The 12226-nt window shown below is 40.7% G+C and overlaps 1 protein-coding gene across 1 annotated transcript in view; it reads left to right on the forward strand.

Moving 5' to 3' along the window:
• Positions 1 to 7479: 7479 nt before the first annotated feature.
• cdc23 (CDC23 (cell division cycle 23, yeast, homolog)) overlaps positions 7480 to 12226 on the forward strand; it is a gene marked incomplete at its 5' end in the record, with an annotated part of 6314 nt that continues 1567 nt past the window's right edge. Inside the window, 11 exons of the mRNA XM_025065871.1 lie at positions 7480 to 7546; positions 7636 to 7742; positions 7845 to 7976; positions 8587 to 8764; positions 8843 to 8940; positions 9036 to 9117; positions 9824 to 9977; positions 10059 to 10178; positions 10292 to 10367; positions 10461 to 10522; positions 10635 to 10713. Of these exons, the coding sequence (XP_024921639.1) occupies positions 7480 to 7546; positions 7636 to 7742; positions 7845 to 7976; positions 8587 to 8764; positions 8843 to 8940; positions 9036 to 9117; positions 9824 to 9977; positions 10059 to 10178; positions 10292 to 10367; positions 10461 to 10522; positions 10635 to 10713 (1155 nt within the window). The remainder of the gene's footprint in view (positions 7547 to 7635; positions 7743 to 7844; positions 7977 to 8586; positions 8765 to 8842; positions 8941 to 9035; positions 9118 to 9823; positions 9978 to 10058; positions 10179 to 10291; positions 10368 to 10460; positions 10523 to 10634; positions 10714 to 12226) is intronic.

The following is a 12226-nucleotide window of genomic DNA, read 5'->3' on the forward strand; positions in this document are numbered from 1 at the left end:
CCAACCCCCCCACCCCACCACACACAGACATGACACATCTGTCTCAGCCATTATCCACCGCCTCATATGTTTGTGGAAGAAATCACACAGCAGTCAGACGTGGAGAAAGTGGGTTTGGCTTTTTTTTTTTTTTTTTTTTGCTTGTTTATTTCTTCACTTTCTCTCCCCCTTTCTTTGTCTCCCCCCCTCTCTCTCTCTCCCTCTCTCTCTCTCTCGTCCCTCAACACTTCAATCACAATACTTCACGGTAAACAACTGACACCAGTCTGGAGGAAAATGTCTTTCAGATTAGTCTGCAGGAGACAAACTATCTCCACACTCTGAGCTGCTGAGCCCAGAGAATCTGTGTCCACACACACACACACACACACACACACACACACACACACACACCGCTGCCTGACCGCCCCGTGCGGCCAAGTGTCCAGATCTACGGTGTGGGCCGCCCCTCGATGAGACCCAGCTGCTCAGCGTTGGCGTAAACAGCTTCATCAGGAGGACGATCACGTGACCCTGACGAACGCCACAGCCGGCGCCGTCGTCTCCGCGGTCCGTTCTTCACACACTAATGTAACAGGTGTATGGAACTGTTACAGCGTCCAGTGAGGAGGAGGAGGAGGAGACACTCTCTGGGTGCCGGGAACTGTTTCTTATCACAGGAAGTACCGTGTTGTCAGGACTGAAACGGCGTGTTTTCGTGTTCCCGTCTGTGGCCACGTTCTCGTGCAGTACTGACCAAATACTGGTGCGATATTTGGTGTCCATTCCCGTCTGTGGCCACGTTCACCAAATACTGGTGCGATATTTGGTGTCACTCTGACCCTGAAAACTTAACGCCGCGTAGGAAAAGCACATCAAGGAGAACACCTAGCATTTAGCGTACAACTTGAGCTAGCATGAAGTGTTTGAGCCACAATGTAGCAAAGCAGCTACATGTCAGCAGTCGACCAATATGAAGCGCGTTAGCGACATGTTAGTCGCAGTCAACGGACTGCGCATTAGCGCCACATTAGCATTTAGCCCTTCATCAAGGCTCGAACAGGTTGACCCCGCTAACCCCCTCAGCCCGACTTCCTCTCTAGGCTTTACCAAACGATCTTGTGAATTATATTACTGCCACCTACTGGGCGTAATTTCAACACTGTTAAACCTTTAATCTAAGGCAGTGGTTTCAAACTGTGGTATGAGTACCATAAGTGGTACTTGGGCTCGATTAAGGAGTTATGTCATGGCAGATAGTATTTTTTGTTTACCTGTACTGTATTTTAATCCTGGGTTTGTACTTGGAAATACAGGTACAAATATACTTTATCTACAGGGTGTCTTATTGCTAGCGTCTAACCTTGACCTCACCGATACAGTGAGGGGCTAGCTCTCTTGCGAATAGCATTAACGCACTCCAGTGTCCCTCTAAAGGAGTCACTTGAAATGATGCCGTAGGTTATTTTGTCAGGTCATCCGTCTGCTACTATAAATTATATACCATTACTGTAGTAGTCGCTGCTTCCACCTGCAGGTGCAGAGACAGAATGAAGAAGAGTGTTCGCATTATTGAGAGAAGTTTCACTTTCCTTCAACTCCTCTGAGTTTGACCGAGGGTCTCGGACTCCTCCGGGCAGAAGAACGAACTCTCCGCAGCCGTGAAGGTCGTGGCCGTCGGCCAGTCTCTCCGTCTTTGGTGGAAGTTTGGCGTCCTTCACCCAGGTGTTGCTGTCTCGGTCAGCGCAGCTGTTGCTGCCGGGGGTTTGTTGGTCAGATAAACAGATTTTCCACAAACTTCTCCGTCTTGATTCGAGTCGACCGAGCATCCATCAGCAGCCGTCTTATCTGTGGAGATGGTATCGCAGCAGAGATTCCGTCTCTTCCTGGAAACTCTTTCTTTCCGGGAATAGGCAGTGATGACGAGGAGAGCAGCGCGTGTCGAACCCCTCGGCTCTTTGAATCTCAGCCCTGGTTCAGGAATAGTTTTTTTTTTTTTTTTGTTTTTTTTACCTGTGGCTGTCAGTATTCTGCCATAAAATATATTGGGAATAAAAAAAAGGCAGACGTGAAAATGAGACAGAATCACGATAAGATTGACTCTCAGGGTAAATGCTGACCTTTTCTGTTTATGTTTTGAAAGTTTGGTGGATTGTTTCTATCATTTATTGATTTAACTAGTTTGGCTACGTTTAATTATTAACCTTTTTTATATTTTTATTAGGTTTATTTGAAAATATATATATTATTGTACATATTTGCTTTCACTATTTTTCTATTCTTGGTCATTTTTGGTAAGATCAGCCATTTTTTGCATTTCAATATGTTAACTTTTGGCTTTTTACGAGCTAAGCGTCAATAGCTGCTTAGCTATAGTTTGGCTAACTATTGTTAGCTTGGTCCATCAAACTTTTTTAATTAATTCCTGGCTTATTTAATGGTATTTTTGGTCTTATTTACTTGAAAACCTTTTTCTAATTCTGTGTGTTTTCTTTATTGAAGTCTTTGTTTGCCAAGATGTAGCATTGTTATAGTTAGCTTAGCTATTTTTGCATAACTGCATGTTACCTTTCGTCGATTTCCGAGCTAAGTTTTAGTGTTCTCTTGGCAACATTTTAGCTCTTGACTAGACATTTTCTACTGCATTAACTTGAAATTAGCTAGCTGTTGCTAACTTGTACTTATTTGGTCATTTTTATGACCTTCAAGTTCTTTTCCTTCTGAGCTGCAGGTGGAACAACAACAACAACAACTTTAATAAAGATCACCAACGTCCTTCTTTTGATTTTTTCCTGCCTGTAGTTTTTATTTTACACTTTAAAAACAAATTCTTCCTCTGTCTGTGATGACGACTCCTGTGGCCTTTAATTCAATATGAAGTGGAGAAAAAAAACATGTACAGATTCCTCTTAATAAACGTCCGCCTTCATCGGCTCACCGCTGAGCTCTACTTCTTCTTCTCTTGTTGCCGTCTGCTCATTAGTGCCATTGCAGCTGCTGCTATCATGTCGCTGTCAGCTACCGTTCACTTAATGAGCTTTTCTTTTCCCTTCGAATGCATTAAAGTCCTGGGTTTTAATGTTGTGTCAAATCAATCATTTGGACTAAGTGTAAAATTCAAATGTCCACTGTGGAAGACCAGGTGACACTGGTGTGTACTGAACCTGTGTACCAGCAGCAATGGAAGGAAAAATCATTTTATTGATGAGTTTTTTTTTCTTGTATCATCTGCATATAGTTTAACCAGGTTTTACAGCAGATCCTGGTGGACAAACGGGTTATTATGTTGTTGACTGTATTTTGGAATGTTTTTTTCTCTTCTTTTTTTAGTTTCCTGACGATTTTTAGTTGTGTCCATGCTAATATTTATGTTGTTTTGCTAACACTTAGATGTATCTGGGTGAACTTTTGTCTTTATTTTTATCTCAGTTTTAACATTTTTGCAACGTAGCGGCTATTTTTTATTTTATCTGCCATTGTTTTTGAACAACTCTTTTAGATTAGATTAGATTAGATTAGATTAGATTAGATTAGATTAGATTAGATTAGATTAGATTAGATTAGATTAGATTAGATTAGATTAGATTAGATTAGATTAGATTAGATTAGATTAGATTAGATTAGATTAGATTAGATTAGATTAGATTAGATTAGATTAGATTAGATTAGATTAGATTAGATTAGATTAGATTAGATTAGATTAGATTAGATTAGATTAGATTAGATTAGATTAGATTCTTGGAAACAGAATTGGCCGTTTCTCTGGTGATAATCTTGTGCTAATTCTGGCCTAAAATATTGTTGTTCGCTAGCTAACCTTTAGCTCTATCCAGCCCTAATTGTTACTTTGTGGGACCAGTTGTTAATCCCAGATTTTTTTGTTGTGTTGTAAATGTTAGGAAATTGAACATTTGATCGTATTACGCGCCTCAAAGTTTATAGGGAAAAAAAAAACAACGTCAGTATTTTTGGTATAATATGTCAATCTGAGTGCTCTTTCAACGTCAGTATTTTTTGTATAATATGTCAATCTGAGTGCTCTTTATTTCACATCACAAATATTTCAAACTGTATTTGCTAAAGAACTAAATGCATTTGGAAAATGAGGCCGGTTGTTATAACAGTGTCAGGTATCACGGCGGGGGGGGGGGGGGGGGGGGGGGGGGCAGCTGGCTCTGAGCTTCTTTTACATTATTGAATCTGGTTCACCCCTGACGGCGCTTCGGTTTCAACAAAATTCAATTTGTTTTTTGGTTTTTTTACAAAGATTTTATATTTAAAACCTAAAACTGATGCACTTTCTGATGAAGACACACAAACGTCTGTCTGTGAGGTTTAACTCAGAGAACGCTTCCAGGACCGGCGTGTGTTTTTTTCCTGAGGTGGGGGCTAAATCTCTCTCTCTCTCTCTGTCTCTCTCTCTCTCTGTGTGTGCGGGTGTCTCTCGTAGTGTGCATGCAGCACAAAAATATACAGTCAAGCACATTGTTGGCATATTTTCCTTTTCAATTACACAGCTGTCCCAGAATTCAGTCTCAGCAGGTTCATCACGCACTTCACTGCTCCGTACCTGCAGGACCCGCGTGTGTGTGAGTGTGTGTGAGAGAGTGTGTGTGTGTGTGTGTTAGGGACAGTTACTGTAACTAAATTACTGTAGAGGCAATATGAAAGAGACATCACCAATGTGTGTGTGTGTGTGTGTGTGTGTGTGTGTGATGGGATGGACTCGGTAGCCCCCCCTGTCTGCAGCTCTTTCAGCCTGCTCACTGAGCCATGTGGCCGACCTTGTAAACTGCACAGCTACTTGATTACTTTGTCAGTCTTCTTAAGTGGCTTTTTGCTCCGTGGAGAAAATTGGGAGACACGTTCAGCAGAGGATGTCCAGCAAAGTGTGAGCCTCAGCATCCAGACCGGAGGTAAATTAAATTCTGCTCTGATGTGGAAAAGAAAGAAAGAAAATAAATAAATAAAAACAATAATGGAGCATCATCAGGTTGTCTGACACGGTGGACGGGTGTGTGTGTGTGTGTGTGTGTGTCCGACTGGAACCGGTATCATGCTGCCCCTGTGAAGGATCACACACACACACACACACTCCACTGCCTGTCTGCTGGAAAACTAAGTTCCAAAACTACTCACTTCCTAATAAGAAGACACTGTCGGGGACCAGAGACAATTAATTTTCCGACTCAGCTTCCCTCTTCACTTCTTCGGATGAATTGGATCCAAATTAGGGGAGACATTTGAGTCGCACCTTTCATTTGGGGGGAGTAAAGAGGGACGTGGCCAGTCATGTTCATTGTCACTTTCAGAGAAAATACCAGTCCACCGACAAATGATCATCATCACGACCACGGAGCGGCTTCAGAGCTGATGTGATGTGGATGCACACGGCATTAAGTGCTGCTCGTCGTTCGTGTGTATTGTCTTATTTTTCTACTCTGTTTGAGGAAGTTGATCACTGCCATCTATAGGTAGCGATAGGTAATGTCCTCATTTGTCTCATGTCTCTATTATTACAAAGACGGTTTCACAGTTGTTCTGGTGAGAGTACGGTCTGTCCCATATTTTTAAAAATTAAATCAAAATGGAATAAATTAAATAACATGAAATAATAATATAATATGAGTGATACAATTATTGCATTTCCTTCTTTATTATTATTATTTTTATTATTATTGTTTAATACATTTCAACATGCAACAGTAGCTCTAAGTCCAGGATAGAAACTACGTCACAGCAGGGCGAGAGTGGTTGGGAATTCTCACATTTTGATGTTTCAGCTGTGAAATGACTGTAAGCTCACGGCTGACAGAGCATTAAGCCCCCGGGCTAATGAAAGTCTTAGCCATGGGTTAAATATAGAGTCAAAGTTCCGCTGCTGTTCCCTGTCTAACATGTGATTTCAGGTGAAAGAGAAAAGGCTTTACTGCTGCTCTTTTAAACGTTGGGTACATTTATGTACATGTAAACTAACGTGTACATGTGTGTACACTACACACAAACACAACCTTTCATCTAGTTGAGCGTGTTCAGTGGAAATAGTACTTCAGTGATATTTTGATTAAACACTCAGCCAGGCCTCGTTGACCACAGACTGTGAGGTTGCGTGATTTCATATTTAATCTAATAAAAACATGTTCTTGTTGTCCTGGAGATACTGGAGCTTTTACTTTGCGTCTTATTGTATTTAAAGCCTGTGAACTTCTGACCTCTTGTGGCTAAAACTGGTCTTGCACAAGAGAAAAAGAACCTTGGTGTGTCCTGCGTTTGTGGTGCTGCAGGTTAACGTCACACTACGCCAGCTAGGACTGTCGTTTTTCTGAATATATAAAGACACAACCAGTGTTTTACAAGATAAAGTTTCAGGAACGTAAAGGTGCGCGCTCTAAAAAATGTAATTTAACAAAAGTAATCAGCATTGTTTAGTAGAACCATAAATAAATGTTTACAAAACGCATTTTATTTATGTCTAAACAAACTCGGAAAATTCATATGTATACTTTGTGTATAGCCCTGTAATATGTATACCCCACTCTTCCTGCTCAAGTAGGCTGCACACAATCTGTTAATGTAAAGTGGAGTTAGAGACAAGACACAAACTGATGGGGCTTGAGAAGGAACGTTGACCTTGTTGAAGTCAATATCTCAATCTATCTGTGTTGAAAACCACTGTTGAGATCTGTTTTGGAAACATGTCAAGTGTTGAGACTTACTTAAATTATATGCCCTTTAAAAGAAAGTCTTTCTGGTTGACAACAGAACCTAAACCTGTCATGAGCCTTTTTGTAAGAAAGCAGAGAAATAGTGCAGACTTAGGAGAACGGTGACATTTATATGTGTTTTTAAAGACCGAGGAAAATCACCACAGCATTTCCAAAATGTTGGTGTAAAGTCAAAAGGACGAAAGTTGAAATTGAGAATAAAGATATATCGAGGGACAAAGACGACGAGCTGGAGTGGGAGACTGAAAGAAGAGGCAATCAGAGTGTGAAAGAACAAGAGTCGTCAGATTGCTGCCTCCTACATTGTCAAAGATATCGCTCTATTAGCATAAAATTACAATGGTCGCCTGTGCTTCAAGGATTGCCTGAGCTCGTCTTAATCTCGAAGCACTGGCGTATCTGATAACTTCCCTCCCAAAGTTAAATCATGCCACCATGGAGAGGCAGGATCTGATGAGAACTAAATGACACAGTGGTGCATCCACTTAAGCCAGCGGCTCTCTTTATGAGCCCCCACGTCCAGCAATATCTCACACAACAGGACATCTGAGTTATAAAGTGACTGCTGGCCACGGGCTGGTCTACGTAAACGTAAAAGTTTCATGTCATCAAGTGACACAGATGAAACATACTTTTTCATCTCGTCATTATCGTGCTGTAAAGCTCCCAGGCTGATTAAAGATTCAGGGTGGAGTAGGTTGCACCAGATTTATATTTGGCAACACAATGATGAATATATATAATATAATAATTCACTTTCTTCATATTAAATGTCTGTGATTGTCGCACTTCTCTTCAGTCGGGAGAGAAAAAGAAAGACGACGAGACCGTCGACAGCCTAGGTAAGAACTGCTTTGGTTTGATCCTTAGAGGAAAAGAAGAAAAAAAATCAGAACCAAAAGTTGTGTTTACGTCTTTTATTCGGCTCCAGGTCCTTTAGAGAAGGGACAAGTTCGCAACGAAGCCCTGCGGGAACTGAGGGTGGAGCTGAGCAGGAAGCACGGGGCAGGAGAGTTGGACAGCTTCGCTCTTTACCTGTGAGCACAGAACGTCTTGAACTTCGTCCAGACTGTGCACAAAGAGACGCCTCATAACTGTTCTGATCACTGGTGTTGGTGTTGGTGCTGGTGTGTGTTCAATTACGGAGTGGTGCTGAGGAAACTGGACCTGCTGAAGGAGGCCGTTGAGGTGTTCGTTGAGGCAATCCATGCACTTCCGTTTCACTGGGGAGCCTGGCTGGAGCTCAGCAACCTGGTCACCAATATAGAAATGGTATGGAGACATTTTCCAATCCTTTTTTTATACATAGAAGTTAAATATTGTGATTTTTTTTTTCTAGATTTTCTACTGGACTGATTTTTTTTTTTTTAAATTACCAACAAACAGTCCAATATTCCTGGTGTTGGTTCATTTTCTTTTATTTCTTCTTCTCTAGTGATTCCAAATGTAGATCCCTCTGTTCCAATGTTAGTAACCTACGCAGAGTCTTTACTACAGTTACATTGTTAGGAGAAAAAAAACAAACAAAAACCAACCCTGATCTACTGTCTGTCTTATCGTATCACAATATATTCGTATTGTTGCCCCCTATCGTGATACATATCATATTACTAGATTCTTGCCAAGTCACATCTCTAGTACAAGGCAGGGCGGTCCAAGAATGTTTTTTGAATTTGCAATATACGAAATATATTTATATATATTTTTCTGGTAACAAAGCCACGTCTTCCAAATCAGATTTTTAATTAATATCTGGTCTAATTCTGCGTCAGAGTCGTCCTGGTCGTGAAAGAAAACACTGTAAAATAAACGAGTGACTGAATGACATCACTACCCTGTCCTGTCTCCCCTGTCCTCGTGTCTCTCCTTCGTCTGTCCTCAGCTGCGGTCCCTGTCTTTACCTGAGTGTTGGATCAAAGACTTCTTCATGGCCCACATGTACACCGAGCTGCAGATGATCAAAGAGGCGCTGCAGAAGTACCAGAGCCTCATCAAGGCGGGGTTCTCTAAAAGCACCTACATCATCTCTGAGATCGCCGTGGCCTACCACAACATCAGAGGTCCGGGGTTCTGTTTGTTTGTTTCTGTTTGTTTGACTGCAGAAGAAGAAATGTTCACGTACGTCATTTCTGTCTCAGATATCGACCAGGCTCTGGCCATGTTTCACGAACTGAGGAATCAGGATCCGTTCCGCATCGACAACATGGACACGTTCTCCAACTTACTCTACGTGAAGGTGATTTTAAATTTACTGAAAATTAAAATTGAGTAGTTTTTTTTTTTTGTTTTGTTTTGTTTTTTTCGTGCTATGACTAAAAATTGTTTCCACAGAGCATGAAGCCAGAGCTGAGCTACTTGGCCCATAACCTGGTGGAGATTGACAAGTACAGGGTGGAGACGTGCTGCGTCATCGGTGAACACATCACCACATTCACACCTTCACGGAGAGAAGATCATTTCATCCATATGACTTAAATTTCATCCCCTTTTATAATATAGATTATTTAATATGTATATATATATATTTATATATGTATGTGTATATGCATGTATATATGTATGTATATATATGTGCATATACATATATGTATGTATGTGTATATACATATATGTATGTATGTGTATATACATATATGTATGTATGTGTATATACATATATGTATGTATGTGTATATACATATATGTATGTATGTGTATATACATATATGTATGTATGTGTATATACATATATGTATGTATGTGTATATATGTATGTGTGTATATATATGTATGTGTAAATATATGTATATATATGTATAAGTATGTATATATATACTGTATATGTATGTATATATACATGTATGTATGTATATAGGCCCCACCCCTTCTTTGTTATTTTTTAGATAAACAGTTTCATCTTCTATGATGTTGAAGGTATGGCCTGAGGGCCATGTCAGGTACACCTGTAGGTGGCATCTGACAGAAATATAATCCCCTGAAGCAGAGGCGAATCCTCAGATATGTCTATTAAGAAGAAGAAAAAAAAGCAGGACACATAAATCAGTCTGATACTAACGGACCACCATGTGACCGACGTGTTGAAGAACAGACTAACACTGAGTTCTGTGTCTGGTCTCCAGGTAACTACTACAGCTTACGCTCTCAGCACGAGAAGGCCGCGCTGTACTTCCAGAGGGCGCTCAAACTCAACCCTCGGTGCCTGGGGGCCTGGACTCTGATGGGCCACGAATACATGGAAATGAAAAACACCTCGGCTGCCATCCAGGCCTACAGGTCGGAGCACGACTTTGTTCGTTAGCAGCGGGTTTTGAACCAGCAGCAGTGGCGTTGACTCTTCTGTTTGTTTTCTCTCAGACACGCCATTGAAGTGAACAAGCGGGACTACAGAGCCTGGTACGGCCTGGGTCAGACCTACGAGATCCTCAAGATGCCTTTTTACTGTTTGTACTATTACAGAAAGGCTCATCAGCTCAGGTGTGGACTTGGACTTGGTGATAAGATTAGAAAGTTGACAGGAGGTTTGACCAGAATAGTTTAATTTACTGTAAAAAAAATGTTTTTTTTTTTATGTGATCTTTGGTTTTCAGACCAAACGACTCCCGTATGTTAGTGGCACTCGGTGAAAGCTACGAGAAACTGTCGCAGCAGGTGGAAGCCAAGAAGGTCAGTACGTGATGAGGGACAGAAATACTAGATTTTTGTGATGATTTGATTTGATTTTGGATCCTGATGTTTTATTATTTGTTTTTTTTCTAGTGTTATTGGAGAGCGTACTCTGTTGGAGATGTAGAGAAAATGGCTCTGCTGAAGTTAGCAAAGTAAGACACGATCAATTAAAACATTTATTTCAGTTGTTTTTCTTTGTTATAACTTTATGTAACTTGTTTAAAATACTGTATGTGCTGACGTTTTCTTTTTTTTTTCCCTCAGGCTTCATGAACAACTGAATGAGTCGGACGATGCTGCTCAGTGTTACATGCTCTACATCCAAGACATTTTCTCCTGTGGGGTGAGTGAGTCACAGTTTGAGGTTTTAGATCACGTCGTCTGTTAGCGTCGACGTACGGCGGTGGCAACTTGGTTCGCATCGAGAAATTATCGATGTTGTTGTGCAACTAAGGGTTGGGGCGTTTGATTTTTAGGAAACTGTTCATTATTGTTTTTTTTGCTGCAAATTAAACGTTTAGTTTGCGTCGCCCGATTCAATGTACGATTCGGGCCGAGCCTGAATTTATGGAAAGTAATAACGTTAAATCTGCGTCAGAAAATTAACACAAAGTTTTGCGTTAACTTTTTTCAAGTGTGTGACATCACATGCATATTGTTTTAGAAGAATTCAGTTACATTTTTAATTAATTTTGTTATTGAAATGTATGTAAATCTGTGACAGAATTTTATCTTTTATTTGGTTATTTAAATAATAAAACAGGTTAACGATTATTAAATCAAATCGTATATATATGTATAAGTATGTATATATATACTGTATATGTATGTATATATACATGTATGTATGTATATAGGCCCCACCCCTTCTTTGTTATTTTTTAGATAAACAGTTTCATCTTCTATGATGTTGAAGGTACGGCCCGGGGGCCATATCAGGTACACCTGTAGGTGGCATCTGACAGAAATATAATCCCCTGAAGCAGAGGCGAATCCTCAGATATGTCTATTAAGAAGAAGAAAAAAAAGCAGGACACATAAATCAGTCTGATACTAACGGACCACCATGTGACCGACGTGTTGAAGAACAGACTAACACTGAGTTCTGTGTCTGGTCTCCAGGTAACTACTACAGCTTACGCTCTCAGCACGAGAAGGCCGCGCTGTACTTCCAGAGGGCGCTCAAACTCAACCCTCGGTGCCTGGGGGCCTGGACTCTGATGGGCCACGAATACATGGAAATGAAAAACACCTCGGCTGCCATCCAGGCCTACAGGTCGGAGCACGACTTTGTTTGTTAGCAGCGGGTTTTGAACCAGCAGCAGTGGCGTTGACTCTTCTGTTTGTTTTCTCTCAGACACGCCATTGAAGTGAACAAGCGGGACTACAGAGCCTGGTACGGCCTGGGTCAGACCTACGAGATCCTCAAGATGCCTTTTTACTGTTTGTACTATTACAGAAAGGCTCATCAGCTCAGGTGTGGACTTGGACTTGGTGATAAGATTAGAAAGTTGACAGGAGGTTTGACCAGAATAGTTTAATTTACTGTAAAAAAAATGTTTTTTTTTTTATGTGATCTTTGGTTTTCAGACCAAACGACTCCCGTATGTTAGTGGCACTCGGTGAAAGCTACGAGAAACTGTCGCAGCAGGTGGAAGCCAAGAAGGTCAGTACGTGATGAGGGACGGAAATACTAGATTTTTGTGATGATTTGATTTGATTTTGGATCCTGATGTTTTATTATTTGTTTTTTTTCTAGTGTTATTGGAGAGCGTACTCTGTTGGAGATGTAGAGAAAATGGCTCTGCTGAAGTTAGCAAAGTAAGACACGATCAATTAAAACATTTATTTCAGTT

This window comes from Cynoglossus semilaevis, chromosome 19 (genome assembly GCF_000523025.1).
Source record: "Cynoglossus semilaevis isolate Cse_v1.0 chromosome 19, Cse_v1.0, whole genome shotgun sequence".
In the NCBI taxonomy this organism is placed as follows: Eukaryota; Metazoa; Chordata; class Actinopteri; order Pleuronectiformes; family Cynoglossidae; genus Cynoglossus; species Cynoglossus semilaevis.